At 47.4% G+C, this 26,650-nt stretch overlaps 1 protein-coding gene and 2 long non-coding RNA genes across 4 annotated transcripts; all 3 read right to left on the bottom strand.

Moving 5' to 3' along the window:
- Nucleotides 1-2,488: 2,488 nt before the first annotated feature.
- Nucleotides 2,489-7,626, bottom strand: LOC128918149 (uncharacterized). 2 transcript variants are annotated; one of them, XR_008469450.1, is made up of 5 exons: nt 7,398-7,626; nt 6,817-6,896; nt 6,095-6,148; nt 4,631-5,986; nt 2,489-4,122 (listed from the first exon to the last, which is right to left on the bottom strand). It is a non-coding gene; the product is annotated as an uncharacterized LOC128918149 (long non-coding RNA). The 2 variants fall into 2 exon arrangements; XR_008469451.1 differs by having other exon boundaries at nt 4,669-5,986.
- Nucleotides 7,627-8,537: 911 nt separating this feature from the next.
- On the bottom strand, nt 8,538-10,542 carry LOC128918156 (uncharacterized). The gene is made up of 3 exons (XR_008469454.1): nt 10,453-10,542; nt 9,889-10,056; nt 8,538-9,245 (listed from the first exon to the last, which is right to left on the bottom strand). It is a non-coding gene; the product is annotated as an uncharacterized LOC128918156 (long non-coding RNA).
- Nucleotides 10,543-21,267: 10,725 nt separating this feature from the next.
- COPRS (coordinator of PRMT5 and differentiation stimulator) lies at nt 21,268-25,679 on the bottom strand. Its single transcript, XM_054221908.1, has 4 exons — nt 25,463-25,679; nt 24,817-24,904; nt 23,999-24,259; nt 21,268-21,959 (listed from the first exon to the last, which is right to left on the bottom strand). The coding sequence occupies exons 2-4, from the start codon at nt 24,899-24,901 to the stop codon at nt 21,790-21,792; spliced, it is 516 nt and encodes a 171-aa protein (XP_054077883.1). The 5' UTR covers nt 24,902-24,904; nt 25,463-25,679; the 3' UTR covers nt 21,268-21,789.
- Nucleotides 25,680-26,650: the final 971 nt, after the last annotated feature.

Below are 26,650 nucleotides of genomic sequence, written 5' to 3'. Positions count from 1 at the left end.
GAGTCACTGGAAATAGAGATGGGTTGCTGGGTAGAGGGAGACCTACAAATGCAATTTTCACAAGCAACAGTGAAGAAGGCAGTGTGGGAAGAATGAAATAATAGCAGATGGGGAGCTGGGAAGGCAGAGGCGCAGAAAGGAAACGGAGAAGGGGACGGAGTACAGGGTGGCATTGGCAGAAGAGCAGAAACTTTGGGGAAGCCAGAGTCTAGGACAGGCAAAGACACAGGCAGAGATCACGAGAAGCATGGCAGGGAAGGGCCTGGACACACATGAGAGGGCATGTGACTCACCACAGCTCCTGGCACAGGTGGGAGACCTTCATGGCCTAGAGGCTTCTCTCTCTGCCCCTTGCTCCTCGGTGGTGCTGGAAGCCTGACCCTTGCCTGCCTAGGAGCGGGTGGTGGGTGGTGGGTGCCTCGATGATCTTCTCCCATGAGGCATCCCAGAGGCACGGTGGCTCACACGTGCAGACAACAGAGGCAGCGAGCTCCTGGCGCTCTGTGCTGGTGGTGCGCTCTGTCGGGGATGGCTGGGAGGGATCATTCCTCACCATGGGAACTGTCTGTGCCTTGCTGGAGGCACATGCCTGTGGAACCCCCTTTGTGTCACTCTTCAGCCAGCTCCAGCAGGCAGCTGTGACCAGGCAGGCCCCTCAGCACAGCAGAGCCAGCTGTGACCTCAGCCTCACTGGCTGAACCTGAGCCTGGCCCAGCCCATCCTCCCCTCATGGGTCTCACCTGGGCTGCCTCAGCCCCAGCTGGAGCCCAATGGGAAGAGGGGCCATTGCCAAAGCCCCACAGCACATCACCCCCTCCCCTGAGCCTGTCCCTGGCAATGAGCTCTGCACCCTGGGGGCAGCAAGTGCCTCCAGGGGGCACAGAGGAGGTAGGAAGTGTTTATTCCTTAACATGCCCAAGAAAGCCTGGCAGTGAGTTGGCTACAAGGTTCAGCGCCCAAAGGCAGCAGGACAGAGGGACAAAAGGGAAGAAAAAAGTGAAAAAAAAACACAAGAGATAGAGAAATAAATGAGACAGACGGGGACCAGGGGAGAGAGGTGGAAGTAACCAGCAGGATAAGACGAGACAACACACAGGAGCAGGGGAAAAGAAACATGATCAAGAAATACGAAATAGAAACAGGGACCCAGGCAGAAGTACACATTGAAAGAAAATTTTGAGAAGCGACAGGGTACAAGAAACATAAGCAAAGAAATGTCAGGCAGATGCAGGAAAAAAATGAAAAAAGTGACAGTGTGTTGAAAAGAGAGGGAAGAATTGGGAATTATAGGCAGGGAGATGGCTAGGAGGAGATATAGACACAAAGTTTTGAAAGGCATAGGATATGAGAATCATACCGAAGCCTTAGAAGATAGGTACGCAGAACTGCATAGAAAGAGATTGAGGAAGAGAATTATGAAAAGCGACAGGGTACATGAACATGAGAAAGAAATTAAAATTAATTTGGGGAGACAGAGAGAGGGAAAAGTAGCAAGAAAATTTTAAAACAAACTGGGTTCAACAAACCTAAGCAAGAATTTAAGAAAGGGATGGAAACAGAGAAATAAAGTTTCAAAAGAGATTGGGTAAAAGAAACATAGTCAAGCATTAAAAAACAAGGACACAAAGCTTAATAGAAGTAATCTGTGGTGGATTGACCTTGGCTGGTCCCTGGGTACCCACCCATCCTCTCTATCATTGCCCTTCCTCAACAAGACAAGGGGAGAAGTTAAAATGAAAGAGCTTGTAGGTTGAGACAAGGACAAAGAGATCGCTCATAGTCACAAGAACAACAGACTCAACTTGGGGAAATTCACTTATTGTCAATCAATTAACAAGAAATAAGAACTAATTTAAAAAAACACCTTCCCACCACCCCTCTCTTTTTCTGGGATCATCTTCTCTACATCATACCCCCGGACAATGCAGGTGTCAGGGAGTCAGGACTGTGGTCAGTTCATCTCACACTGTCTCTGCTGCTCCTTCCTCCTCACACTCTTTTTCCTCTCCAACAGCCGGGCTGCCACGTGTTGCAGGGACTCTCTGCTCCACTCCTGGCCAGTGTTGCTGATGGGCTCGGCTTTGACCAGCAGCAGGTCCCTCTCTGAGATGGCTGTGCCCAACATGGGGGGAGCTTCTGGTGTCTTCTCACAGAACCCACCCCTGCAGCCCCTGCCCCCCGCAACTCAGCCAACAAAACCTTGTCACTTAAACCCAATACAACAGCAATCTACTACAGGGCAGAGAAGGGGGGGGGGGTGTGAAAAAACAGGGAAAGGGAGCCACAGGGGAAAGAACAGCTATGGGCTACAGATCAGACAGGAGGAAGCAACAGGGAGTGAGACCGAGAGAGAACCATGAAGGCAAAAATGGGCTATGGGACAGATCTTTTAATACAATAACATCCTTTATATAATATAGTAGATACAGGTTTTTATTTTGAACTCCTTTTTATATACATACTCATATTTTTCAATATGTATAAAAATGAGAAATTGCTCTTTATTTCAATGCCTCATATATACAGGTTTTATTATTTTTTTTAAACACACATTCCCCACATGAATTTTCAGGCATTTTTTGGGCTGTGAACTGCCTCTTTTAGGGGGAACCCCATGTGACACACACACCCCCTCAAAAAGGTCTTGTTTTGCCTTAGAAATACCATCTGGAGTACAATTACAGCCTGACATTAAGAAAAAAGAAAAAAAACACACAACATACAAACATTACACCCCACACAAAGCAGCCTTAACATCTTCGTGATGCAGTCTGCTTCACTACTGCTGAACAGCCCCTCCCACATAGCTCTGCTCATCCCAGAACAACCCCATTAAAGAGCTGCCCACACAACCTGCTGATGGCTACTTGATGGGAGTTGACTGTACCACCTTTGCTTCAACAGTCTAGGTAGATCAACAAACTAACCATGGACTCTGATTGATGTTCCACCTACCCCAGAGTTTACATGACCAGGCATAGCAGCTCCGAGCCAAACACACACAAGCACAGACCGACATTACACAAAACACTACAAACAATGCACCTCACAGATGAGGGAAAACTCTCAGCAAGAAGGATGACACCAACATAAGCGACTGTTGGGCAAGAAGACCTGCAAGACCACAATGGTGACACGAGAAGGCTCTAGGGAAACCCCAAGAAATGAGTACAATGTAATGGTCCGGGACAACAAGTGACTCAAACTGAGATGTACGTGCAGGAAGCCTGGCTTCAAGACCTAAGAACTTAAGGATACAGGGAAGAAGTCCCAGTCACTGAAAATGGATGGCTAGAGAACAGAGCTGCTCACACAGCCAGGAACAATGCTGCAGTTGAGGACCACCCAGAAACTTCCGAGATGCAAGACTGATCCACTGTTTAAGCTTATAATGCAAGAAAAGCAGGGCCTGACTGGGGCAGTGCCGATGAGTACTGGCATTCAAGACTCTTGGGATGGTGCCTGAAGTACAGGCTGTGCTCCTCAAGTGTAAAGAGAACATCGAGACCCAAGGAAGGTTTAGGACACAGAAGACAGACCACACAAACAACACAACAGATGCAGGCTGGAACCACCCTGCCCGGCTCATGCTAGCATTGTGCTGAAGACTAACCCACTCCCTTTACCTGCCCAAAGGGGACAGCTCCAGGACAGCCCTCTGCCCTTCTCTAATTTTAAGATGCCTCCCTGCAAATCACAAACTTCTCCCCTCCCAGCCCTGGCCACTCAACTTAGCTTTCAGAGGGCTGGAGGTCTTAAATCCAATGTCAACAAAAAAAAAAAAACACACAAAAAAACAGCACATCAACTATCTGGGACATTCCTGTAGTCACCAGGTTCCTCCTCATCACCTACAATTAAAGAAAACCAAACAGTGACAGCAAGAAGTTTCAGAGAGGCCACCGCCAACCTCTTCCACAATTTCCCCTTCCTCAAAAGCACAATGGGATTCCATTCACCTGCTCCTTCCAGAGTCAAATGCTGTGGCCATCATTGCTTGAGATACCAAGAAACAAAATTACTGTTGCACATGTGAGAAATCACCAGCCACGAGCTCCTCCTCACTGCTGCCTCAGCTCACCTCTAATGCTCATCCACTTCCAAAGATGGCTCACAGGGCACCTGCAAAACCAGAAGATAAATAATTAACCAGGTTGCCATATAATACTTCACTATTAAGACACCAATGTGGCCCACAACCGCCTCCCCTTCTCAGCACACTCATCAGCATGCGGCTTAGTCCCTCTGAGCCTGCGTCCTGCACCTGAAAAAAAAAAAAGCCAAGCAAAAGACATATGCTGACATACTGCCCGACACCACAGCCTGCCTACAGCCATTCCTGTCTCCTACTCCTTTACCCTGGCCTCTCGCCCACCTGCCCTCCATGGTTTTGGGCTGCCGCTTTGAGGCTTACAGACTACCTGTAAAACAGACACAAAGGACACTAAAAACTTCACCCACAATATAACATCTGAGAAGAATTGCTGCTTCAGCCCACTATTCATTGACCACCTTGCCCGAGAATCACATCCGGTGCCAATATCCTGCTTTACTCATCACTTCATATCTTCAAAATTAAAAAAAAAAACCCACACCCCACCACCAAGCCATAATATAATGACATAACCACCAGTCACATCTTCCCTCCAGCACCGTGAACTGACCCACCTTCTTACAGGGTCCCGCTTGCCTTCTCCATGACTCTTTGGTGCACATCTTGTCCCTCTGCATCTGAAAAAATTAGTAAACAAGTCACCCAAATGCTGATCAGAAACTGAACAATTCCAGGGGTCTTGTTTCCATTTAGGAATATCATCTAGGCTCCAACTACAGCCTGCCATTAAAAAAAATTGGACCCAATGTTAGTCCCCACACATACAAGCCTTAACACCTTCAATCTGCTTCACTACTGCCAAACAGGCCCTCCCAGGAGGCTCCAATCATCCCCATAAAACACTATGGAAATGACTGTCCCTGCCAATGGCTGCTTGATCCCAGATGACTGTACAACCTTTGGCTAAACAGTCTTGGCAGATCAACATATTACCCATAGACTTATTGCTGTTCCACCTACCCCTGACTCTACACCCCCAGGCAGGGCAGCTCCACACCAAACACACCCACGCGCAGCCCCACACCACACAGCACTATAGACAACAACGTGACTCCAAGATGAGAGAAAACTCTCCACAAGAAGAATGACTTTCAGACAAGAGACACTGTTGGGCAAGACGACCGATGGCCACAGCACGGATGTGAGGAGGCTCTGTGGCAAAGTCATAAAAATCATAAAAGAGTCCAATGTAACAGCCTATTCCAAGAAGTTCCTGTCAAAATGGAGATGACATATGTGCAGGAAGCCTGGCCTCAAGACGTGAGAATGTAAGGATGCAGGGAAGAAATCCCAGTTCATAAAAGCAGATGGCTAGAGCTGCTATAGCTCAGAGAACAGAGCTGCTCATGCAGCCACGAACGATGCTGCAGAAGAGGACCATCCAGAAACTTCCGAGAGGCAAGTCCGATCTGCACTTTAAAACTGTTATGCAAGAAGTGCCCATTGGGCGCTCTGCAATTAGCACAGGCATTCGAGACTCTACAGGGGCTGCCCAAGGCACATGCTGTACCCCTTGAGTGCAAAGAGAAACAAGGACATCAAAACCTAAGGAAAGTCCAAGACACAGAAGACAGAGCACGCAAACAACACAACAACAGACACAAGCCAGAACTGCCCTGCCCAGCACACACTAGCTTTGTGCTGAAGAGTAACCCACTCCCTTTACCTACTCAGAGGAGACTCCTCCTGGATAGCCCTCTGCTCTACCCTGACTTGAAAACTCCTCCCTGAAACTGTCAGCCTTGCCCCCCCTCCAGCGCCCATGCCTCTACTTAGCTTTCAGACAGCCAGGAGTCTGAATTCATCCTTGACAAAAAACCCACAACAAACAGCTAACTGATGTGTTCCTGCAGTCACCAGGTTCCTCTTCATCTGTAAAAGAAAAAGAAACCATGGCTCCAGCAGTGACCACCCTGATAGTAGAGGCCAACCTCTTCTACAGCACCTTCATCCTCAGAGGTGCCATGGCAATCCACTCACCTGTTTCACACTGATTCCAGAGTCAGAGGCTGCAGCAACAATTATTTATGACACCTAAGATACCAACAAACACAAAATTACCATTGCATTTCTGTGAAATCACCAGTCCTATGCTCCTCCTCAATACTGTCCAGCTCACCTCAAATGCAAGAGACTAGAACAGACCAGACCCTCTTGACACCCAAATCCAAATGCAAAACCGATATGACAAAGACTGATGAACCTGCCTCCATTTCCTAGCCAACCCCCAGCGCCAAAACTTTAGAAAGCCCTTCTCTTCTCCTCAACCGTCAGGGAAGGACCCCCACTTCTTCTTGACAGCTCCCATTCTATATTTGCAACCCTGAAACCCCTGTGTCAGCCACTCCTCAGGAGCTGCTCTTCTGAGCCATGCCCTGTCTTCAGCAGGCACCTCCTATCTTCTGTCTTCCCACAGACTCTGGGCTCTGCTATAGACCCACAAAATAAGTAATGCCCTGACACAATCTACGAAGGGCCTGCTGCAAGCTGCAAAAACTCTAGGGACACCACAGCACTCTTTGGGCAATGGAGAAAGGTGATGAGCCATACCATACCCTGAATGACACTATGCCTTACATCCCTGCTGCTTTCTTGAGAAGTGCTAAAGTACAATATGCAGATACATACAAAATGCTCACCCTAACCCCTACAACATAATCTCATCATCAACCCAATTAAGAGAAACAAGATCAGCAACTCACAGAGCATACTGTGAAACTGGTAGAAAAAAACACAGGCCCATCTTCAATAAAGTCAGGAATTCTAGGAAAATGCATCACTCCTAGAATAAAGAAAAGCACACTATTAAACGATCTGGGCATCCCCTAAACACTCATCACAAAGTTACTGACCTGAAAAAAAGGAAACAAAAAAGCTGCATACCAGTCAACTTTCCACTATACAGGTAGCAGGATGTGTACTGGTCCTGAAGGTCTTAGCTCAGCCTTCTTACCTCTGCCTCCCTAAATACCAAAACATGCCTGCCCGAAAGCTGCAGCCAAGTGAAGGACCAGCAGAGCACCAACCCCAGAGGAGCCCAGCAGCAGAACAAGCTCCTGAGCCGAGCCTGTGGCTCATATACCCCGGGCCCCGCCCACTGCCATCGGGCCCCGCCCACTGCCCTTCCCACAATCCCCTGGAGAAAGGGGCGGGGACAAGCCCCAGAAGACAAAAAGGTGGCCAGAGGAGCAGCAGCTCCTTTTCTTATGCCTTAAGTTCCCAGCAGGCAAAGCAACAGTCATTTTTATTTCCATTGGGCGCTTGCCTCTGGTGATTCTCTTACCGCTTTTGTTTGAGTTCTGTCTAGTTGTTGCTATAGAGAAGAGAGTTCTGCAGGCGTCACTTTATTTTTGCGCTTTTCAGATATTTTCGTGGTTAATTGTTAATCGTGTTTTATGGTTTTAGAAGAGTGCTGGAACCAGGTGATTTCCAGAAGACTGATGAGCAGTTCCTGGATCCTGGAGGACCAAAGTGCCATAGAGAGGCGCGTCGGCTGACTGAGGGGCGCCCGGGAGGACCAAAGTGCCATAGAGAGGCGCGTCGGCTGACTGCGCGGCGCCCGGGAGGACCAAAGTGCCATAGAGAGGCGCGTCGGCTGACTGAGGGGCGCCCCGGAGGACCAAAGTGCCATAGAGAGGCGCGTCGGCTGACTGCGCGGCGCCCCGGAGGACCAAAGTGCCATAGAGAGGCGCGTCGGCGGACTGAGGGGCGCCCGGGAGGACCAAAGTGCCATAGAGAGGCGCGTCGGCGGACTGCGCGGCGCCCGGGAGGACCAAAGTGCCATAGAGAGGCGCGTCGGCTGACTGAGGGGCGCCCCGGAGGACCAAAGTGCCATAGAGAGGCGCGTCGGCGGACTGAGGGGCGCCCGGGAGGACCAAAGTGCCATAGAGAGGCGCGTCGGCGGACTGAGGGGCGCCCGGGAGGACCAAAGTGCCATAGAGAGGCGCGTCGGCGGACTGAGGGGCGCCCGGGAGGACCAAAGTGCCATAGAGAGGCGCGTCGGCGGACTGAGGGGCGCCCGGGAGGACCAAAGTGCCATAGAGAGGCGCGTCGGCTGACTGCGCGGCACCCCGGAGGACCAAAGTGCCATAGAGAGGCGCGTCGGCGGACTGAGGGGCCATGGAAATGGACAACAGGAAAACTGCCGGGCACTGCCGGCGGCGCGGTAACGCGTAACAGCCGATACTGGAGCGCCGACGGCCGCTCTCGAGGCCGGGCGGGCTGCACCGATCCCGCTCGAGGCCGCGGGCAGCTCGACGGAGTCCCGGCGGTCCTGGGTTGCCCTCCGGCCGCCGCGCTCTCGAGACCGGCCTCCGCAAAGCCGCGCATGCGCACGAGCTGCGGAATCAACGCACAGCGCCGCCGGGGGCGGGGCCAAGGCGGGCCGGAGGCGGGGTCACAGTGCACGGAGGAGCGCACACCTGCAGGACCAGCCTTCAGCCGCCGGGCGGCAGCACCCCCTTAATTATTTACACATTATTTAGGGAATTTACATTTCCTGTTTGCACTCATATAGAAAATCTACTTAGACTTATACATTAACATTTATGATACAGAATATCTATTTAGACTGCCTGCTTACACATCTTTTTTGATACTAATATCTCTTTATAAATACATTTTTTTAAATATTTTTATTTTCTAGGATCTTTTGTATAACACAGAAGCACAGAATCATAGAGTTCTTAGACATAGAGGGTTTTATTTTGAACTTATTTTACATACATATTATTTCTCAATATATGTATTTCTTATATATAAATGAGAGATTGTTCTCTATTTCAATGCCTCACGCCCATAGTTACAGATTTTCACATTTTTTAATGCATCCCAAGATTTTCAGACGTTTTGGGGCTGTGAACGACCTCTTCTGGGACACCCTCACGTAACCCCACATCCCCCACTCACCTGCTCCTCCGCTGCATCATCGCTGCCCCAATGACGTCGAGGTACCCCCAAATGACATCCTCGCAACCCTGAGACACACAGACATCCTTCTATTCACGCCAAAAAAATGCCCAAAACACCCAGACCCAGGGCTGGCCCCTTCCCCTCAGGGGGGCTCCGCCACCAGCTGCAAACCTGGGCTGGGGCATCTCTCGAGCAGCACGAGACGCCTACGACGAGGCACCTGGAAAACAAAAATCCCCAATTATAGCTCAGCATTTTAAAAAATAGCCTGGAAGGGAGTAGAGGAATTCCGTCAGAGGGACAGGACAGGAGCTGAGCTACAGGAGGATTCTGGGGAAACAGCTCAGCTCCAAACACAGCACAGCCTGCAAAAGCCAGCGCCAGCTCAACTCTTAAAGTCAGGATTAAGTCTAATTGCTACCATTTTGAACACGTTCTTAGCCTAACAGTAAACCTTCTCACTGGTGTTGGGAAATGCCTTGTCCCTTCCCTTTCGGTGAAAAGGTGAGTGTTAGGTTTATATACACCAAATAAAAATACTTACGCTATAAAAGTATTTGACTTTGCTCTGGCACTAATTTCACTTGCACAGCTGCGAATTGATACCATAACACTCTCCCTCTCCAAAATACATAGTTATAATTGGACTACAAGGTTTTTTGTGTGCTACGCAAGGAGGAGGGACATCTGGCCAGTGGCACTGCCCGAGAGAGATGCTACTGGGCTGCTGGGGAAACGCACCACTGAAAGCCAGACAGAAATATAGCACTTCAGAGCACGCCGTCTAAATATGGGGGTGGGGGCTGGGGGGAGGGAAGCCTGTTACATTCAGTTGCCTCTTTTTAAAGCTTTAGAGCAAATACCTTCCTCCATCGCCAGGGCACCTTGTGGCACTTCATCTCCCTTCCCCTCTCTTGTCCCATCAAAGCCCCCATCGGTCTCTGCTCCGCAGCTCCTTTATCCTCCTCTCCACATCCAGGGGGTCCCCGCTCTCAGCATTTGGCAGAGCACAAAAACAGCACAAGCTGGGGCTGCAGGAATAAACCCAGCCAGGCTTAAAGCTGAGAGACTTTATTCCCTGTCATCGCCCCTCCCCAGCTCTAATTGAAATGCTTCCCCCAAGGGGGAGGTTGCAGCCCCTAGTGCGGGCAAGTGTCCTTGCTGCTTTACCTTCTCTTTCCTACATGAGCATGGGATGTAAAACCAGACTTAAGCACCCACTCGGGGCTCTCAGCACAGTTAAATCCATCCTGTCAGTGCTGCAGGAGCACGAGTCGCCGTCTCTGCAGCAGTGAGGCCTCAGGACCACCAGCACCAGCCCCCCCTGTGCCCCCACGCCCACCCGAGCTGACCAGCAGCACAAGCCAAAGCAGCTCTCCCCAGCCCGGCATCAGTTAAGATTCAATTTATTCTCTGTTAATCCTCACCTGCTGCTGGAGATCACCTGCACCTTGGTGCGAAACCGGGACAGTTCCTACGAGCTCTTCAGGTGCCCCGAGGTGGAGCTGCATTCTTCCTCCCTGCCTGGGATGGAGAAGGGGGGGGGCCAGGACCCCCCCCAGGAATTCTTCATTCTTCCTCCCTAACTGGGATGGGGAGGGGGGCACAGCAAGAAGTGTGTCCCCCCCCAAAAAAACAGTCCCCAGGCACAAGGGACCCCCCCAGTGCTAAGGGGGTCCCCACTCCCCCCCTTCTTCCTACCCACACACAGGGGCCTCACTCATAAGGGGGACCCCCAGACCCCCACCCAGGGGGCCCCTGAAGCCTAAAGGCCCCCCTTACACCCCCACCCAGGGGAGCCCTGAAACCTAAAGGGGCTCCCCCAGACCCTCACCCAGAGGGGCCCTGAAGCCCAAAGGGCGCCCCCCCCCCCCTTACACCCCCACCCAGGGCAGCATCCCACCCAAGGGTCCCTCCCACATACACACAGCCACAGCTCGATGTTGGTGACCACCCTCCCACCCAAAAAAAAAAAAATCTCAAATACTTTCTCCAGCTTTCTCCAGCCCCCACTCAAGGGAAAAAGGCCAAAACAACCCCAAACACTCACCACACCAGTCACCCCTAGCTGCTCCTCCAGTCACCTGGAAAACAAAACAACAGTTCAACACCCCACAAAGATAGGGACCCCCCCAAATCCCTAGGGCACCCAGGCCCGCCCACCCACCATGGCAAGGGGGGCAACATAGCCACACACGGGGCAGACTGGGAGGCATCTGGGGGGGCAAGGTGGGCCTGGAGGCACCCACAAGCCAGGGACCCTCCCCGCACCCAGCCAAGGACAACAACCACCACCACACCCAAACACTCCAAATAGAAACATTTTCCACAGGCTAACGCTCCATCATTCACTTTCTTAACAAGAAAAAAAAAAACCAGCATGGCGCCCCACACCAGCAAGAGTCAGACACAAACGCTGCCGGAGCAAGCAAAGGCCTCAGGGCTCTCGCATCGGGCCAACGACTTCCCAGGGGGGCAGCCGTCCCACAGAGAAAACGCCTCAGACTTCCTCAGTGCCAGGGAAATGGGGCCCTGCCTGGGACAAAATCATCCAGGGGCCAGGGCCCGGGTCTCCCTCCTCCTCCTCCCCGCACCTGCGGAGCTGGAAAACACCCACACCTTGAAACCCACCCCCCCGCCCCAGAGCTGGCTGGAGAGGGAATAGTGGCACCACAAAGCCCCTTTCCCCAGGCACACCTTACTAGAAAATAACATTCCTCAGGGAATAATTAATCCTCTTTTTGTCGTTGTTGTCTACCCCCACCCCCCAGCAGGAAACACCTCCCTGACACAGAAGGCGCCCACCCCCTTCATCATCGAGTGGATCCCCAACATCCCCCATCGCAGAACTGCACATCAAATTCCACGACGGCCACCACAGCGCCAGCCCCACCACCAAGCCCCCACTTGAGCTCGCCTCACTGGCCACCATCCCCTTCCCCTGACCCCACCCCCACCCCAGGGGGTACCCCAGACTGCACTCGACGCACCTGCAGGGACAATGGTGCACCCGCTGCCACTGCTGCTCCGGCACAAACACCTGGAAAATAAAAAGTGTGTCGTTCCCCCCCGCCCCCACTGGGTGCCTGGAGTCTCCCTGCACCCAGCACGGCAGGGGGGGAACACCCTGGGGACCCCCCCCACCCTAGGCACTGGGGACTGTTGCGTTAAGGGGCAAAATGGTTTTGGCAGAAAATAAACCCCATTGCGTTCTAACACTCCTCACCCAGGTGGGAGGCCAGGTGCGGCTGGGTTTAAATTCTGAGGGATGCCCAATTCACCACGATCAGCCCAGTCGCGTTTAATACATTCAACTGTTACGATCTGGATACACTATTAGTGGACTGCACCTTCAGTCTAGTCGTGCTCATGAACTAGCACGGCCACCCTCTTTGGCCGTGTTCCACGAGAAACCGAAACAACCAGCTACTTAAACAGTGCAATTTATTTAAGCAACAGATATATAGGTTCTTACGGTTGCTGGTGATAAATACCCTGTCTGCAAAGCACGTGCAAATAAAACAAAACACGCGACAAGGTTATAAACAATACGGTCTGGCTACGAATATAGGGAAAAGACTCTCTAGAGAGATTTCTAAGTTTCCCGAGGAAGCACACGGTATAGTCCAAGTCTTACCCAAAGGCGTCCCTATGGGGGGGAAGAAAGGCTCAGCCCGTTGACCGGTCCCAGAAGTCAAAGGCAGTCTGTGATGGAGTCCTCCTTGACTTGTTCACGATGGTGTCTTCCCTGATATCCCCCCTTTCTTGGGCTATTTTTATACTATTTTTTACCTTCAAGGTGGAGTTTGAGTGACTCTAGTTATAAATACCTTTATTATGACTGGTGTAAAATTCTCTCACTTCACATTTAAAGGTAGAGTTTACAAAAAATTCAGGGTGCAGACTCCAGGAGGAGTGGTCGCACCTTGGAGGCGGGTAGCCTTTGGGATGGAGGTGTGTTTTGGTATTATAACAACATCATAATGAGCAAAGTTCGCACAAAGGACAGCATTTCATCAAAATTCGACAGACTGTTGGCTCAGGGTACTAAGTATGCAGCTTGTCAGTTCCACAGGACCATCACGTTCCCATATCTGCTGGATTTTCACAGGGAGAGACCATGGGCTCTCCATTCCACTTTGCCCCCCATGTTGCTTTGCAAGCAATATTGTACAGGGAATCACAGATTCTTCGCATCCCAGCTGTGGCTGTATTCTACCCTAGAAGCTTTTTGATTTTATACCTTTCCTTAATGTGTGACAATGCTGTATTTTTGATCATTTTAGTAATTACTCCACAGGGGCTCACACCAAGGGTATTCCCCACAGCCCTGGGTTCAAAGGGGGGGGCTTCATCCAGCCAGGGTTGGGGGGGTCCAGGGGGGACCCAGGGAGCAGCACCCAGCCCCCCCCGGGAGGGGAGGGGGTGGGAAAGGCCAACCCCCCACCCCAAAAGGGGCTCCGTGGGTCCCGACCCACCTCTCCCCACGCTCCAGGGCTCAGCTCCGTCTGAGAATTTACCTCCATGCATAATTAGAAGCACCATCATTAAAGTTAGCATTTAAAATTGCAGGCAGGAACGAGACACACAAAGTATTACTATAGGGCTACAATGCACTTTATAGACCACATAAGAAAACCTGTGCTTAAACCAAATCCCAGATCTGTCTGAAGAACAGTTTTACTGCTTCTCTCCAAAAGACCAAATTAAATCTAATCCACCTACTAACACAAGTGCATATAATAGAACTAGATGTAGTTCTTATCTAGTAGACAGGCAGTCTCTGCCTGAGAAACATTTATCTAAGTGGCTTTATCTACAATGTCTGACCAATCCCACCGAAAAGACCACACTTCTGGCAAACTACAAGCTGCAGAGTTAAAGGCCCAATCAAACAAATCAAGTATGAATGATGCAGAAAAGCTAGAATTGAAGAATATAGAATTGAAGGTACTTATAAACACAACACTGAACACAAGACAGAGGGTCAGGCTACATGACCAAAGTAATCCCTATCTATGACATGTACTCATTAAAAGTTTAAAGTAGCAGCTTTATTAATTTCCCTTTACACCCTTCCCCTTCTCCCTAGGGGAGTTTTAAGAGGGGTTCTGAATTGCAATGCAGTATCAAATGGTTTTACATATCAGACCATGTATATTTTGGTAAAATGCAGTAAGTACAGCAACTGGAACCACGCAGAAGAATCTAACAGGCCTGCAGAGCATAAAATCTAGATGTTCCTTGTTATCCTCCTCTACACAAATTTTATTTTCACAAAATATGCTATTTTGGAGCAGATGCAGTTTCTAATTTTTATAATAAGTTTCTAATTTTTATAATATTGTCCACTTAAGGGCATATCAAATCCAGACCAAACATGTAACATGCTTCTCTCCTGACAAAAAGGGTGCTTTGTCACCCTTTCTTTGGAAGACACAGAGAAGGCAGAGTTACTGAATGCCTTCTTTTCTTCGGTCTTCACTGATAAAGCCGTCCCTCACGCATCCCATACCCTGGAGGCAAGGGGGAAGGTCTGGAGAGAGGAAGATTTTCCCTTAGTTGAGGAGGACCGGGTCAGAGACCACTTGGCCAAGCTGGACATTCATAAATCCATGGGCCCTGACAGGATGCACCCGCGAGTGCTGAGAGAGCTGGCAGATGTTATCGCTAGACCACTCTCCATTGTCTTTGCAAGGTCATGGGGAACAGGAGAGGTGCCTGAGGACTGGAGGAAGGCTGACATCACTCCAATCTTCAAAAAAGGCAAGAAGGAGGACCCAGAGAACTACAGGCCGGTTAGTCTCACCTCTGTCCCTGGGAAGGTAATGGAGCGACTCATTCTGGATGTCGTCTCCAAACACATAGAGGAACAGGAAGTTACTGGAAGTGGTCAGCATGGATTTACCAAGGGCAAATCATGCCTGACCAATCTGATAGCTTTCTATGATGTTATAACGGGTTGGCTGGATGAGGGGAGAGCCATAGATGTCATCTACCTTGACCTTAGCAAGGCTTTTGACACTGTCTCCCATAACATCCTCATTAGGAAGCTGAGGAAGTATGGGCTAGACGAGGTGACAGTGAGGTGGATGGAGAGCTGGCTGAGTGACAGAACTCAGAGGGTTGTTTGTGATCAGCGGCACAGAGTCCAGTTGGAGGCCTGTAACGAGTGGTGTCCCTCAGGGGTCAATACTTGGACCAATTTTGTTCAATATATTCATTAATGACCTAGATGAGGGGACAGAGTGTATCCTCAGCAAGTTTGCTGATGATACCAAGCTGGGAGGGGTGGCCGACACTCCAGAGGGCCGTGCTGCCATCCAGCGTGACCTGGACAGGCTGGAGAGCTGGGCAGAGAAGAACCTCATGAGGTTCAACCAAAGCAAGTGTAGGGTCCTGCACCTGGGAAGGAAGAATGCCAAACACCAGTATATGTTAGGGGCGGACATGCTGGGAAGCAGCTCTGAGGAGAAGGACCTGGGGGTCCTGGTAGACAGCAAATTATCCATGAGCCAGCAGTGTGCCCTTGTCGCCAAGAAGGCCAATGGCATCCTGGGCTGCATAGGGAAGACTGTGGCCAGTAGGTCGAGGGAGGTCATTCTCCCCCTCTACTCTGCACTGGTGAGGCCACAACTGGAGTACTGTGTCCAGTTTTGGGCTCCCCAGTTCAAGAGGGACAGGGAACTGCTGGAGCGAGTCCAGCGTAGGGCAACCAAGATGATTGTGGGACTGGAGCACCTCCCTTATGAGGAAAGGCTGAAAGAGCTGGGACTCTTTAGCCTGGAGAAGAGAAGGTTGAGGGGGGACCTGATTAATGTTTACAAGTACCTAAAGGGTGGGTTTAAGGAGGACGGAGCCAGGCTCTTTTCAATGGTTCCCAGCAACAGGACAAGGGGCAATGGGCACAAGCTAGAACATAGGAAGTTCCGTTCAAATACACGGAAAAACTTCTTTACAGTGAGGGTGACAGAGCACTGGAACAGGCTGCCCAGGGAGGGTGTGGAGTCCCCTTCTCTGGAGATTTTCAAGACCCGCCTGGATGCAGCCCTGAGGGATGTGCTTTAGGCAATCCTGGTCTAGCAGGGGAGTTGGACTAGATGATCTCTAGAGGTCCCTTCCAACTCTGAAGATTCCGTGATTCTGTTCCTCTGGTCTTGCTGCTCCAATTCTACCACACTACTGCCACCAACACTGTGAAGACCTGCTCAGCTAAAATACTTTTTCTTTCTCTCTGGAACTGCAGTTACATAAAAGGAGGTTGTACTCTCTGCCATAGAGTATAGGTCCTGTTTAATCACACTGTCACACCTATTTACTCCCCCAGAAGCATTTGAGCATGTAACACGTACAGCGGGAGACGGAGTTACACAATTCCCAGATGACTGTACCCAGCCAATTCTATATTGCAATGTTGAACGTTTACTCACAAACCCATAAGGTGTCTGGACAAAGACTACAGATGAAATGATATTACTTTATCTGTAATCAAATAATTAAAAAAACAACAAAATATTTTCTAGTATGTGTTAAGTAACTGAAGGAACTCCTCAGTAAGAACATGAAAGTTCTGGAGTCGTTCCTGAGGTAGAGATAGAAATACTAAATATATTGTTTAATGTCGGAACAAGAGTCCGCAATACCTACACTGATTAAAACTGCAAAGCAGCAGAATGAGAAGTTGGCATTCTCTGGTACCCTAGGTCTCACAGAAAATGTATTGCTCAATTTAAATTTTACTAAGGACCAATAGCTCAAAAAGAACTGAGCAGAATTAACTGGTACTTTCCCTTCAGGGAAATAAAACAAACTGAGACCTCCGGCTCATACACAAATACATACAACTTATGTATACAACTCAGTCTTAAATTCCTGCATCACAGAATGAAAAGATTTTCTAGGTCTAAATGCAGAAGTTGCAGGCAGACAGAAAAGGTTTGATTAAAATAACTCAGGCCAGAGAATCAAGACTTGTTGAATTACCAGAAGTTAACTTTCCTAGGCTGATTTCTGCTACATGTCCTGAAATTCGCTATCCTCAATGTGGAAAAAACCACACCCAAACCAAAACAACCTGCAAAGAAACAAAGGCAGACATTGAGCCACATTCATGTTTTTTGCTCTGTGAAGGACAATAGAGCTACAATGAATGTAAAGAGAGCCCATTATATTAAGAAGTAAAATCCACAGCAATAATGAAACACTGAACGTGAGCTTTAGCTCAGAGATGACACAGGCATTGCATAGAGCTTCTGCTTGGGTAATGAGCTGCAACAGTTTATACCAGCTGAGGATCTATTCCAAACGCTTAAAGGAAGCAGTTTCCGTCACTAAAAACAGTTAGTAGGATTGTGTACTTTGCAGCTTTTTTCAGTAGGTTAGTTTCTTCTGCCAAGCTAGGAAGCTATGCTAGGAAGCAGCTGGTGCTCCCAGGACTAACAACTCCACCACAATTTTATCCTCTAATACTCAAGCCTCCGATGACTACGTTTGCAATACAGAACCACAGCGAGTAACTATCAAAAGTTCCTTCTCCGTGCCTACAGAGACTTATCCACTAGCTTCACAAAATGACCTTTGTTACAATGGGATTTACACTGGTGTCCTTGGAAGCAGCAGATGGTCAGGATAAGCTGCTGCCATCAGCATTTTTCCTTTAGTCTGTGAAACTATTCACGTAGTTCCCTCAACACTGGAGACGTTTTCTCTGCTTAAAAGCGAATGCATGCTAGTTAAAAGGTGGGACAAAACAACAAGTCAAGCAGCAGTGTCTTTAAAAGACATTAAAAGGGGCTGGATTTTGTGGTTATATAAGAGCAAGAAACCCCTGTCTCAATCTGATGTATGAATTAAATGCTGTACCTAATCAACAGGAAATATGAACACATTTCCTTCAATTATTTCCTCTTGCAAATCATTCCCTGTAGGCCTCAAAGGAAACAACAGATGCACCCAAAGCAAGTTTTCATTTCTTTGCTGTCCTGTTCAGGGAAAATCCAAACTCTGTTTTGTGTTTGGCTTTGTTTTCTTTTTTTTTTTTTTTTTTTTAAACAGCTCACTATTTAGACAAAATTTCTTGCTGAGAGAATTTGAAGTACTTTATGCACAGGCTGGTATCATTATCTCTACCTGTAAAACAGGGAAACGAGAAAAAAAGCAAGGGCAGCTTCAGAGTTGCACACAGGTCTCCTCCTGAGTCACCATATTATGCCACGCTACTAAATCTCCCCCCACAACATAAACCCAGCAAGATATTAACCTGCAGTAGCGCCTTCTGTCCTTTGAATGGTATCTTATACTGTTGATATAGAATGGGGAAATCTTGTTAGAGATGTATGCGCATTTAACTGAGAAATCTTTGACACTTCTTATAAATTTTCTAACTGATTTATCTACTGCTAATGTGTTGCTTGTGTACACATGATCTTGGTCCTGTAATGGGACTCTTTTCCCTCCAATAATTTGAGCAGGCTGAAGGGTTGACACTCTTGGCTTAAATTGTTGGCTCACGTGTTACCTTACGTTGCTTTTAATTGCAATGTATTCTTGTCTAGAATGACACACTTGTGTCAACACAAAACAGGCTCAGTGCAAGATTCATAATGGAATTTGAAACACTCTGTAGTACAGAAACATTGGAATCTGTGAGCTTGGTTTCAAATTCTTCCAGGGAGATGCTTTCTGAGAAGTCTGCACCTGGTTTTCTAATCCCACTGATGTTTGAGAGCATTCAGATCAAGCTTTACATTAAGCCCCTTTCCTAACAAGCAGGGCCAAGACAAATGAAGTTACATTTGCCAACATATCCCTAGAGAGCGCAATTCATCTCTGCTGTAAAACCCTGATGCCATTTTTTCCAAAGCTGGTGGGGGCGGTGTCAGTTTTAACCTTAAAGGGGAACTGAAAACAAATCTTTTAAGTTTACAATCATTTAAAATACAATCAGCTTGGCAAGACAGGCATTCAAGACAATTTCTCCTCAAATATCAAGACAGTCAAGATAGACAAGGCTGACTGCAATTAAAGGTGCAGGCTGCAAAAACAAACTTGATTTACAGAGGGCACAGAAAATGGCTTGAAGACTACGGTACTGGTGGAATTTTGTAACCATACAGGAAGAAAGTAATCCTAATTGATGTTATAAAGACATTTTGGTTATCCTTTTAAAAAAAAATCTGAAAAAGGCGGGTTTGCTTCCACAGAATTCTGTTAGTTTCATCTTTATTAAATACAGTGGGACATCTCCCACAGGCATAGTAAAAAAATATATTAAGCCCAAAGTCAAGTGATGTTCTTTTCTCAGCCATGGGAGAAATTTTTCAGTGCACTAAGTATAACTTTGGAGTGAAATTAAAAAAATGAGAAACTAATCAGGGCCATGAATCAGTTTCACTGGGGAACACAGATCTAAGTTGCTATCAACGTTAGAAATCCAGCCCGGGGATCTGACACTCGCTGATGAAACCTAGTGCCAGATGAAAATACGCTGAGCAGGGTAGACAATTTTTTGCTGCCCTCTGCAGGGTAGCGTTGAGCGTTGCCATCTACAGCTGAAGCCTGGGAAGCAATAAATGGGCTTACAGAATAGCCTGGGCTTTTTCAGAAGAACTTTTAAAATTTCCTGGTGTATTGTTATTTCAAAAGTAATCTGTACTCACTTTATATTGATTAATATCGCATTTATAAATGCAAATCAACAATTTTACTCCAGTTGATGAGCCAGTTATAGTTACGCTCAGAGTTTCATTCCTGTTTTCTCAGAGAAAGAAGTCACTATATATCCAAACCTGGTAAGCTGGGCATAATCAATTCTCACTGCTATTCCAGAGAGTCAAGTGTATGTTCTAACTAATGCAGGACTCAAAGAGCGGCACTCTCTCTCATATACACAGCACTCCACAGAACAACAAAACATCCCCAATGCCTTAGAGAGCACAACTAGTGCTTTCTTGCCATGCAGGGAAAGAACAAGTCTTTTAGACTGTGCTTTCTGATGTATGTATGTCAGGGGAGGTTTAGATTGGATATTAGGAAACATTTTTTCACTGAAAGGGTTATTAAACATTGGAATAGGCTGCCCAGGGAGATGGTGGATTCACCATCCCTGGAGGTGTTTAAAAAAAGGGTAGATGGGGCACTTAGGGACATGGTTTAGAAGTGGCTTTTGTCAGGGTAGGTTAAAGGTTGGACTTGATGATCTTAAAGGTCCCTTCCAACCTCAGCAATTCTATGATTCTATGTATGTGTTCTGGAGGCAGGCCAAAGTAAGTTTTGGCGGAAATACTAATTCCTAGATCACTCCATCATTCAGGAATAAAAGAACAGACCTCTTTCTTGCAACCGCACTACAAGGCTTCCACTCCTTACTTTGATGGCTTGCTAGGTACTAAGAGGTAACCAGGAACTGCAAGGTACCAGAAGAAAAGACTCTTCCAAGCTCTCGTCCTCCTCTGCTCTCAAGGAAAAGATTAAGCAAATATCACTGTGTCATTCACCTCCTCCTTCCAAACTGATGCATAAATTATTCCAGTCTCCTACATTGGATGATTTATTAAAAAAAATATTTAAAAAAAGTCTTCCAGTAGTAACTGTTAACTCCTCGTCTGAGAATAAACAAACATCGGTCCTGTGCTCCAGCATCCATCAGTGTTAAAACACAAAGCCATCAAAATCTCTTGAGAGATAAGAGATTATGAAACATGAGCATTAGCAGAAGATTGTTACTCAAGTGATCAGCCATTCAATCCACTTATACGCTTCATTTGAGAACATTTCCTCTAACTCCAAAGCAAAGGCAAGAAGGATATGGTTCTAGTTCCAGCTATTCTCTTAGAGGCTTTATGGAGCTATTTGTGTTCTCATCTCCTCATTTGCCACAACATAAATAACAAAAACCCAAATGTATCAGCGGTATCAGGAACCTTAATTCCCATGTTTGCAGGACACAGAGATTATACGCTGCAAGACACTGTGTAAGCACAGATATTTTCTTCATGATCACACATCTGATATCACATGAGAACGTTACAAAGACAACCGTGAGACTGTAGGATAATATGCCCGAACACATGAAAGTCTGATGTGGAGGAACCTCTGCCGGGAGGCAGTCTTAAGCATTCAGCATTGCTACTGGATGCAGCGGGCCCTACTGTATGTCCACGTGTGTATTTGCAAAATGTATATCACGTATTTGTAACCCCTTTATACTGAAATACATAAAATAAAAACAAAACAACTCAGTCTGTATTTGTCATGGCTGATTTTGTTAAACACCAGAATTAGATATGGAATCACAAACTGCAACATAGAAATACAACAGAGAAGCTGGAAGGAAGAACAGTTTTTGAAGCTATGTGAACCAATTTGAAGCATCAAATTAAAAGGAAAGAAAACCACAAGTTACATAGACACACATGGATCAGCATGTCAAAACTGGCAAAGCTTGGCAAACAAGCTGAAGTTTAGAAATTAAATACTTCCTCTCAAGCAATTCGTTAGCAACAACATAGATCTATATAATAGAAACAAAAAGTCCAGAAATGTATTGACTCCTTACAGCTAGCACCTGCATTCTTGTTTCCAGAGGTTCAGCATGGTCAATTTATAAACAGCTCAGAAGCAGTCTAAGCAAAACTTCGGAGATGGTGTAGCATTTCTGGCCTTACACAGAACTCTGCAAGCAAGCCAAAGGACCTGACATGACTCAATCGGTGAAGGACATAATCGAACTCAGAAGCCAAACTTAGTTCTGACCAGGGTCAACCTCACTCATCAGCATCATCAAACTGGCCAGTCTCAGTCATTCTAACTGGTGACGTAAAAGCAAAGCAAGCTGCATGGTGACAGCTTGGGTTGTAAAACGAATCCTCTCGCCATGAGTATGAGGCCAAAAGATTATTCTCCTGAAAGCTTCCACAGTGGAGATCGCCAGCATCTAAAGAAGATCAAAGAAAAGATTTAAATCATGAGAGATGCTTAGAAAACCAGTGGTATAGTATAGCAGATTGTTTTGCAGGTCTACCACATCTTCCAGTTAGGTATTTCAATTTGATCTGCCAGCACTCATGAATTAGACCTACAAACAAAGGAAAAAGAAAGCTGAGTTTGGCAACATCTTCATTTTAAGGAAGGTTCTTGCCACAGAAACAAAACAGTTTACCAAAAAGCTCAATGATGTACCTGGATTCAGAATATCCAACACCAGCTCTTACAACACATGTAGTTCTACATTTTCTCCAGGCATAAAAGGCTCATGAAACCATTACTTTTATTTCTCCTCCCCCTTCCTGCTCTCTCCATAACCACATCCCAATAAGGGGCCCTCCAAACCCTTTAAGAACTGGGTCACTGGACAGAATGGAAGGGTGGGGTCTGGTAAAAGCGAGCTCTGAACAACATTTACACAAGGCTAGAATTAAGCCTAATAAGTCTGTTATTTAACCAACCTAGCACAAAAATAGGGCAAAGTCCTTTAACAGAAGCAAAAGATTCGTAGCCAGCAGGCACTGAAAGGACTGAGCAAATGAAAAGCCCAGAGTATGGGGCAGCAGAAAACCCAACACAATATCAGCCTTCCAGTAGCACTGACAAACAGACCATTAAAGCAAGCATTTTTAAAAAGTTTTTAAAAAAGCCATAAAATGATGACCAAGCACATTTTTTACTTGTAGCAGTTAACAACTCAGACTCGGTATCCTTCACAAGCACCTGAACCCCATAATCACAGCTTCCTTAATTTGTGAGGATTTGAAGAGTGTAAGCTACAGGTAGGGATGAGTTAGTTAAATAAAGCAAAAGAACTTGTGACAGTTCCAGTAAAAAAAAAAATATAAAAAAAATCAAAACATTCCATAAACTTGAGCATATGAGAGATTAAAAGGGAAGGAAGGATGGAAGAGATAGAAACATCCAAAAAGGAAATGGTCTTTTTCTCAGATTACCCAGTGTGAAAAACCACTACTGTGTTTCCATTTTAAAATCACAATGACTTTATAGGAAGGCTGCAAAAACTTTCCCACTTCCTTCTGTTATCAAACAACGGAACTTGAATACAACAGCCATTTATGGAATTAAAATTAACAGATAATTTATATTTTCTAAGGAAAGAAAGATGTGTTTGTATTAATTACAGAAGATATGCATTAATGAGAAGAAAATGGAAATGGTACTACTCTGCTTCAGCAAAGACACAGCAGGTCACCACTGCTGGCTAAACTCCATCTACTTGTTCTATCCCAATGTACAGTTTGACAAATGAAGATTGAGACTCTCAGTTCAACATGAGTCACCACAAAACAGTTTACAAACTGGAGGGTTAATACAATTCTAAAAACGTGGATGAATCTGCTTCTATCCATCGCCACCTTTGTCCATGGGACTGATCACATGCACAACCATTTATGAGGATCAAGCTTAAAAAAACTCAAAGACCCAAAAAAATCCTACAACAACAAAAAAAAACCCCAACAAAACAAAAGCAACAACAAGCCAGTACTCAGAGACTGAGTGCTTGTACTGCTCCCCTCCAAAGAACTCCACGCTCTAGAGGGACATTACAGTCTACAGTCTCAATTAATTTTCTTGGGGGAAAGGAAGAACTCCTTTTACACAAAAAAGTTACATTCCTGCACTCCATGTGCCTTCCTCTTCTGCTTCAGAATAACAAAGATATATTACTGAGACCTAGCTTCTCCAGAGAAACTCGATACACACATACAATTCTTCTCTTTACCGTTCCACTCCCTAAGAATTCAATTGCTCAAGCAAGAGTTTCATGTGAACTTTGTAACACTGCCTTTAAATCCCGTATTTGACAACAGAATTATGCATTTTGACCATGAGGTCAACAAGAACAAAAAAACTGCTTCCCAAAATAGAATGTGGAGTTATTCAAACACATTCTCCTGCAAAGCACCTACCTCCAATCACATACTAACCAAAACTCAAATGAAGCACAAGTAAATTTGTACTTACCATAAGGATTACATTCAGAGTTCTCCAATTCTTTATCCCAGTCCTCCTCTGCTTCGTACAGCGAAGCAGTCTGCAGCTCTGGAAAAGTTACAGCCTCAGACATACTGGAGACTTCACCATCTAAGTCTTCCAGGTCAGAATGTGTATGAACACAGTCGACAGGAGAGCCACTGACATCATTTTCATTGTGAGAGGTATCAGAGAATTCACTTTCTTCAGACTCACTATCAAGAACATTTGGTATATTCTTCAGCAAATGTTCTAAAAACAATAGAAAAAGCCAACAGAGATACTTAGGAATTAAACAGGAACAATTAAATTCTTAGCGTGCAATAATTCAGCCAGGTATATGAATGCACTTTGTGACTACTATCTAATTATAACATATGTGGTTCCTTACATATTAGTATCACTACAGTGCTGCTTCAGATGCTTGGGAACACAGAACATAGGCTTGCATCACAACACTAGCCCAAGTCAGGATTTTCCACAGACTCTTGTTGTAAAATAAACTCTTTAAACTAGGGCATAGGACCAGCAGTCTTGTTTCACCACATTCACCTGTTGGTATTTTAAAAAACAGGTACGTTGAAAAACCACAGCTCTAGTTTACAAAATAAATAAATAAATAGTTTGGTAGTAATGATTAATTACTCTTGCATGTAGGCACACATAAATATCTACATGGAAATAATTCAGTGCAGTAACTCAAGAAACACTTCCCATGCATCACCAAAGAATTTTAAGTATATTTCCTCAAGCAGAGTGTAAGTTTCACTACTATCTGCTTTGGTTTTGCCCTAATAGTTTAGGCTTACCTTTTCTGGGCTTCCAGATCATCGTTTCTCTCTTATCAGAAAGCTGTTCCTCCTCAAAGCCTACAGACTCAATGGCAGCAGCCATTACCTACAAGACAGTTTTAAAGAATCCAGTAGCGCCTTTCATTGATTCTTCCAATGAGGCTGCTACAACTTCTACTGCATTTGGGTGTTTCTGAGCCCTTGTGCCTGACCTGTTTGTTTGTTTGTTCCCTTGATGAATCAGAGGTTTTAAACCAGACAGGCTTTCACTTCAGAAAGCAAATCTGATGAGGGATGGCTCATCCTGCTGCCGCCATCAGTCACCTCTGGCAGCAGCCAACACAGAACAGCCAGTCTCCTCCGCCACAGACCTAATCCTCCTCATGCCATTTTGGGAACAGGTCCCAAAACTGACCTAAAATGCACCTGTTTGGGAACAGCAGCAGACTGTGACAGTTGCAGAGCATGGAAGGAGTACAAGCACCAATAACTATGAACCAACCACCTCGGGGGGGAGGCAAGGGGACAGAAGAGGGCCAGGCCCTCCAGCAGCCCTGAGGAGCTGGGGAAAGATGGCAGATGCACAGCTGAAGGCAACACCTCAACTGGCTTCATGACCCCCAGAGAGTGAGGAACGGAAGGGCGAGTTATCCCCACCACTTACGCCACAACAAAGATGAATTCGCTGAAGGAACAGCCCCTGCCCAGGGCGGTGGGAGCGGGCAGCCAGGCTCCCAGGAGCTCGCAGAGCCGAGCCCGGCAGGCCCAAGGCCGCGGGAGGAGGCCTGAGGGGGTCGCGGCTGGCGGACAAGGGCACAGCGCCGCGTACTTCGGCCGACCCCGCACTGGCGGGCCCTGCCGCCCGCCCCCCGCCCCGCAGGAGCCCACCACACCTGCCGAGGCGGCGGTGCCACCAGCCGCGCCACGCCGGCCGGCGCTGAGGGAGCGTCCGGGCGCGCAGCTGCGGGGCCGGGCGCGAGAAGACGTTCGTCCGTCCGTCGCCGCCCGTCTTTCCGCTTTGCCGGAGCCGAGCGTCCCCTCAGCGCCCGGCCCGGCCGGCGCCGGCAGCGGCGCCTGCGCCCGAGGCAGCCGCGGGCACCGTCAGGCGGACGGTCTCCTGGGAAGGGCGGCTGCTGCCGAACCCGCTGACCGTAATGGCTGTGCCCCGGCAGCCCCTGCCCGAGGAGCTACCAGCCGCGGGGCGAGCGGCGGCTTCTCCCGCCTCGGCCTCGGGCGGACAGCGCTGCGACCTCCACCCACCTCACCGCCCGCAGGGACTGGCGCCATTGGCACTTGTCGAATGCAGAACTTCTGTCATGGCTACTGGAAGTTGTCTCCAGAGAGAGAGGAAAACGTTCTGACATAAGGGCAGAAACAAGCTATCGTGGTTTAGCCCCATCAGAATCAGGACACAAGCAATTAAAACAACTTGGAGAAAAAACGTGGAGAAATACAAACATAAGAGCTGCAAGAAAACACCTTTATGCTCATAAAGTTGTAAATAAAACATCAATGCCGCCCCAGGCTCTCTGGCTTTTTAGTCTTGCCAAAAGGTACCAATGTCCGTTAGGCCTCGTGCTAGAAGCAGGCCCAGAGAAGGCGTCGAGGGGTGGGGAGCAGTGGGAATGAGCAGACCTGGCAGCTGCTCTATCGACCAAACCTGCTCTTGGGAAACGTGTATCACTCTCAGGGGCTGCAGGTGGTGAGGTGAGGGGCAAAGCTCTGTAAGGAACCAGAACATGTAATGAAAAAGAGCCCAACTTTCTGAAATGGTGGGGTTATAAACTTTGCTGGACTTAAAAAAAGATCCCCAAAACCCGTACTTGACGCTTTTTGTTGTGTAACTGAAGAA

Source organism: Rissa tridactyla, chromosome 15 (assembly GCF_028500815.1).
Source record: "Rissa tridactyla isolate bRisTri1 chromosome 15, bRisTri1.patW.cur.20221130, whole genome shotgun sequence".
Lineage (NCBI taxonomy): Eukaryota > Metazoa > Chordata > Aves > Charadriiformes > Laridae > Rissa > Rissa tridactyla.
Note: the sequence above shows the minus strand (reverse complement) of the source record. Positions and strands in the feature narration are given on the sequence as shown.

Coding starts and splice junctions, on each gene's coding strand:
- COPRS (XM_054221908.1), bottom strand. CDS start 24,901: ATGGCTGCTGCCATTGAGTCTGTAGGCTTTGAGGAGGAACAGCTTTCT. Junction 24,260..24,816: donor GATCTGGAAGCCCAGAAAAG/GTAAGCCTAAAC, acceptor TATTGTTTTTAG/AACATTTGCTGAAGAATATA. Junction 21,960..23,998: donor CTCTGAATGTAATCCTTATG/GTAAGTACAAAT, acceptor GATCTTCTTTAG/ATGCTGGCGATCTCCACTGT.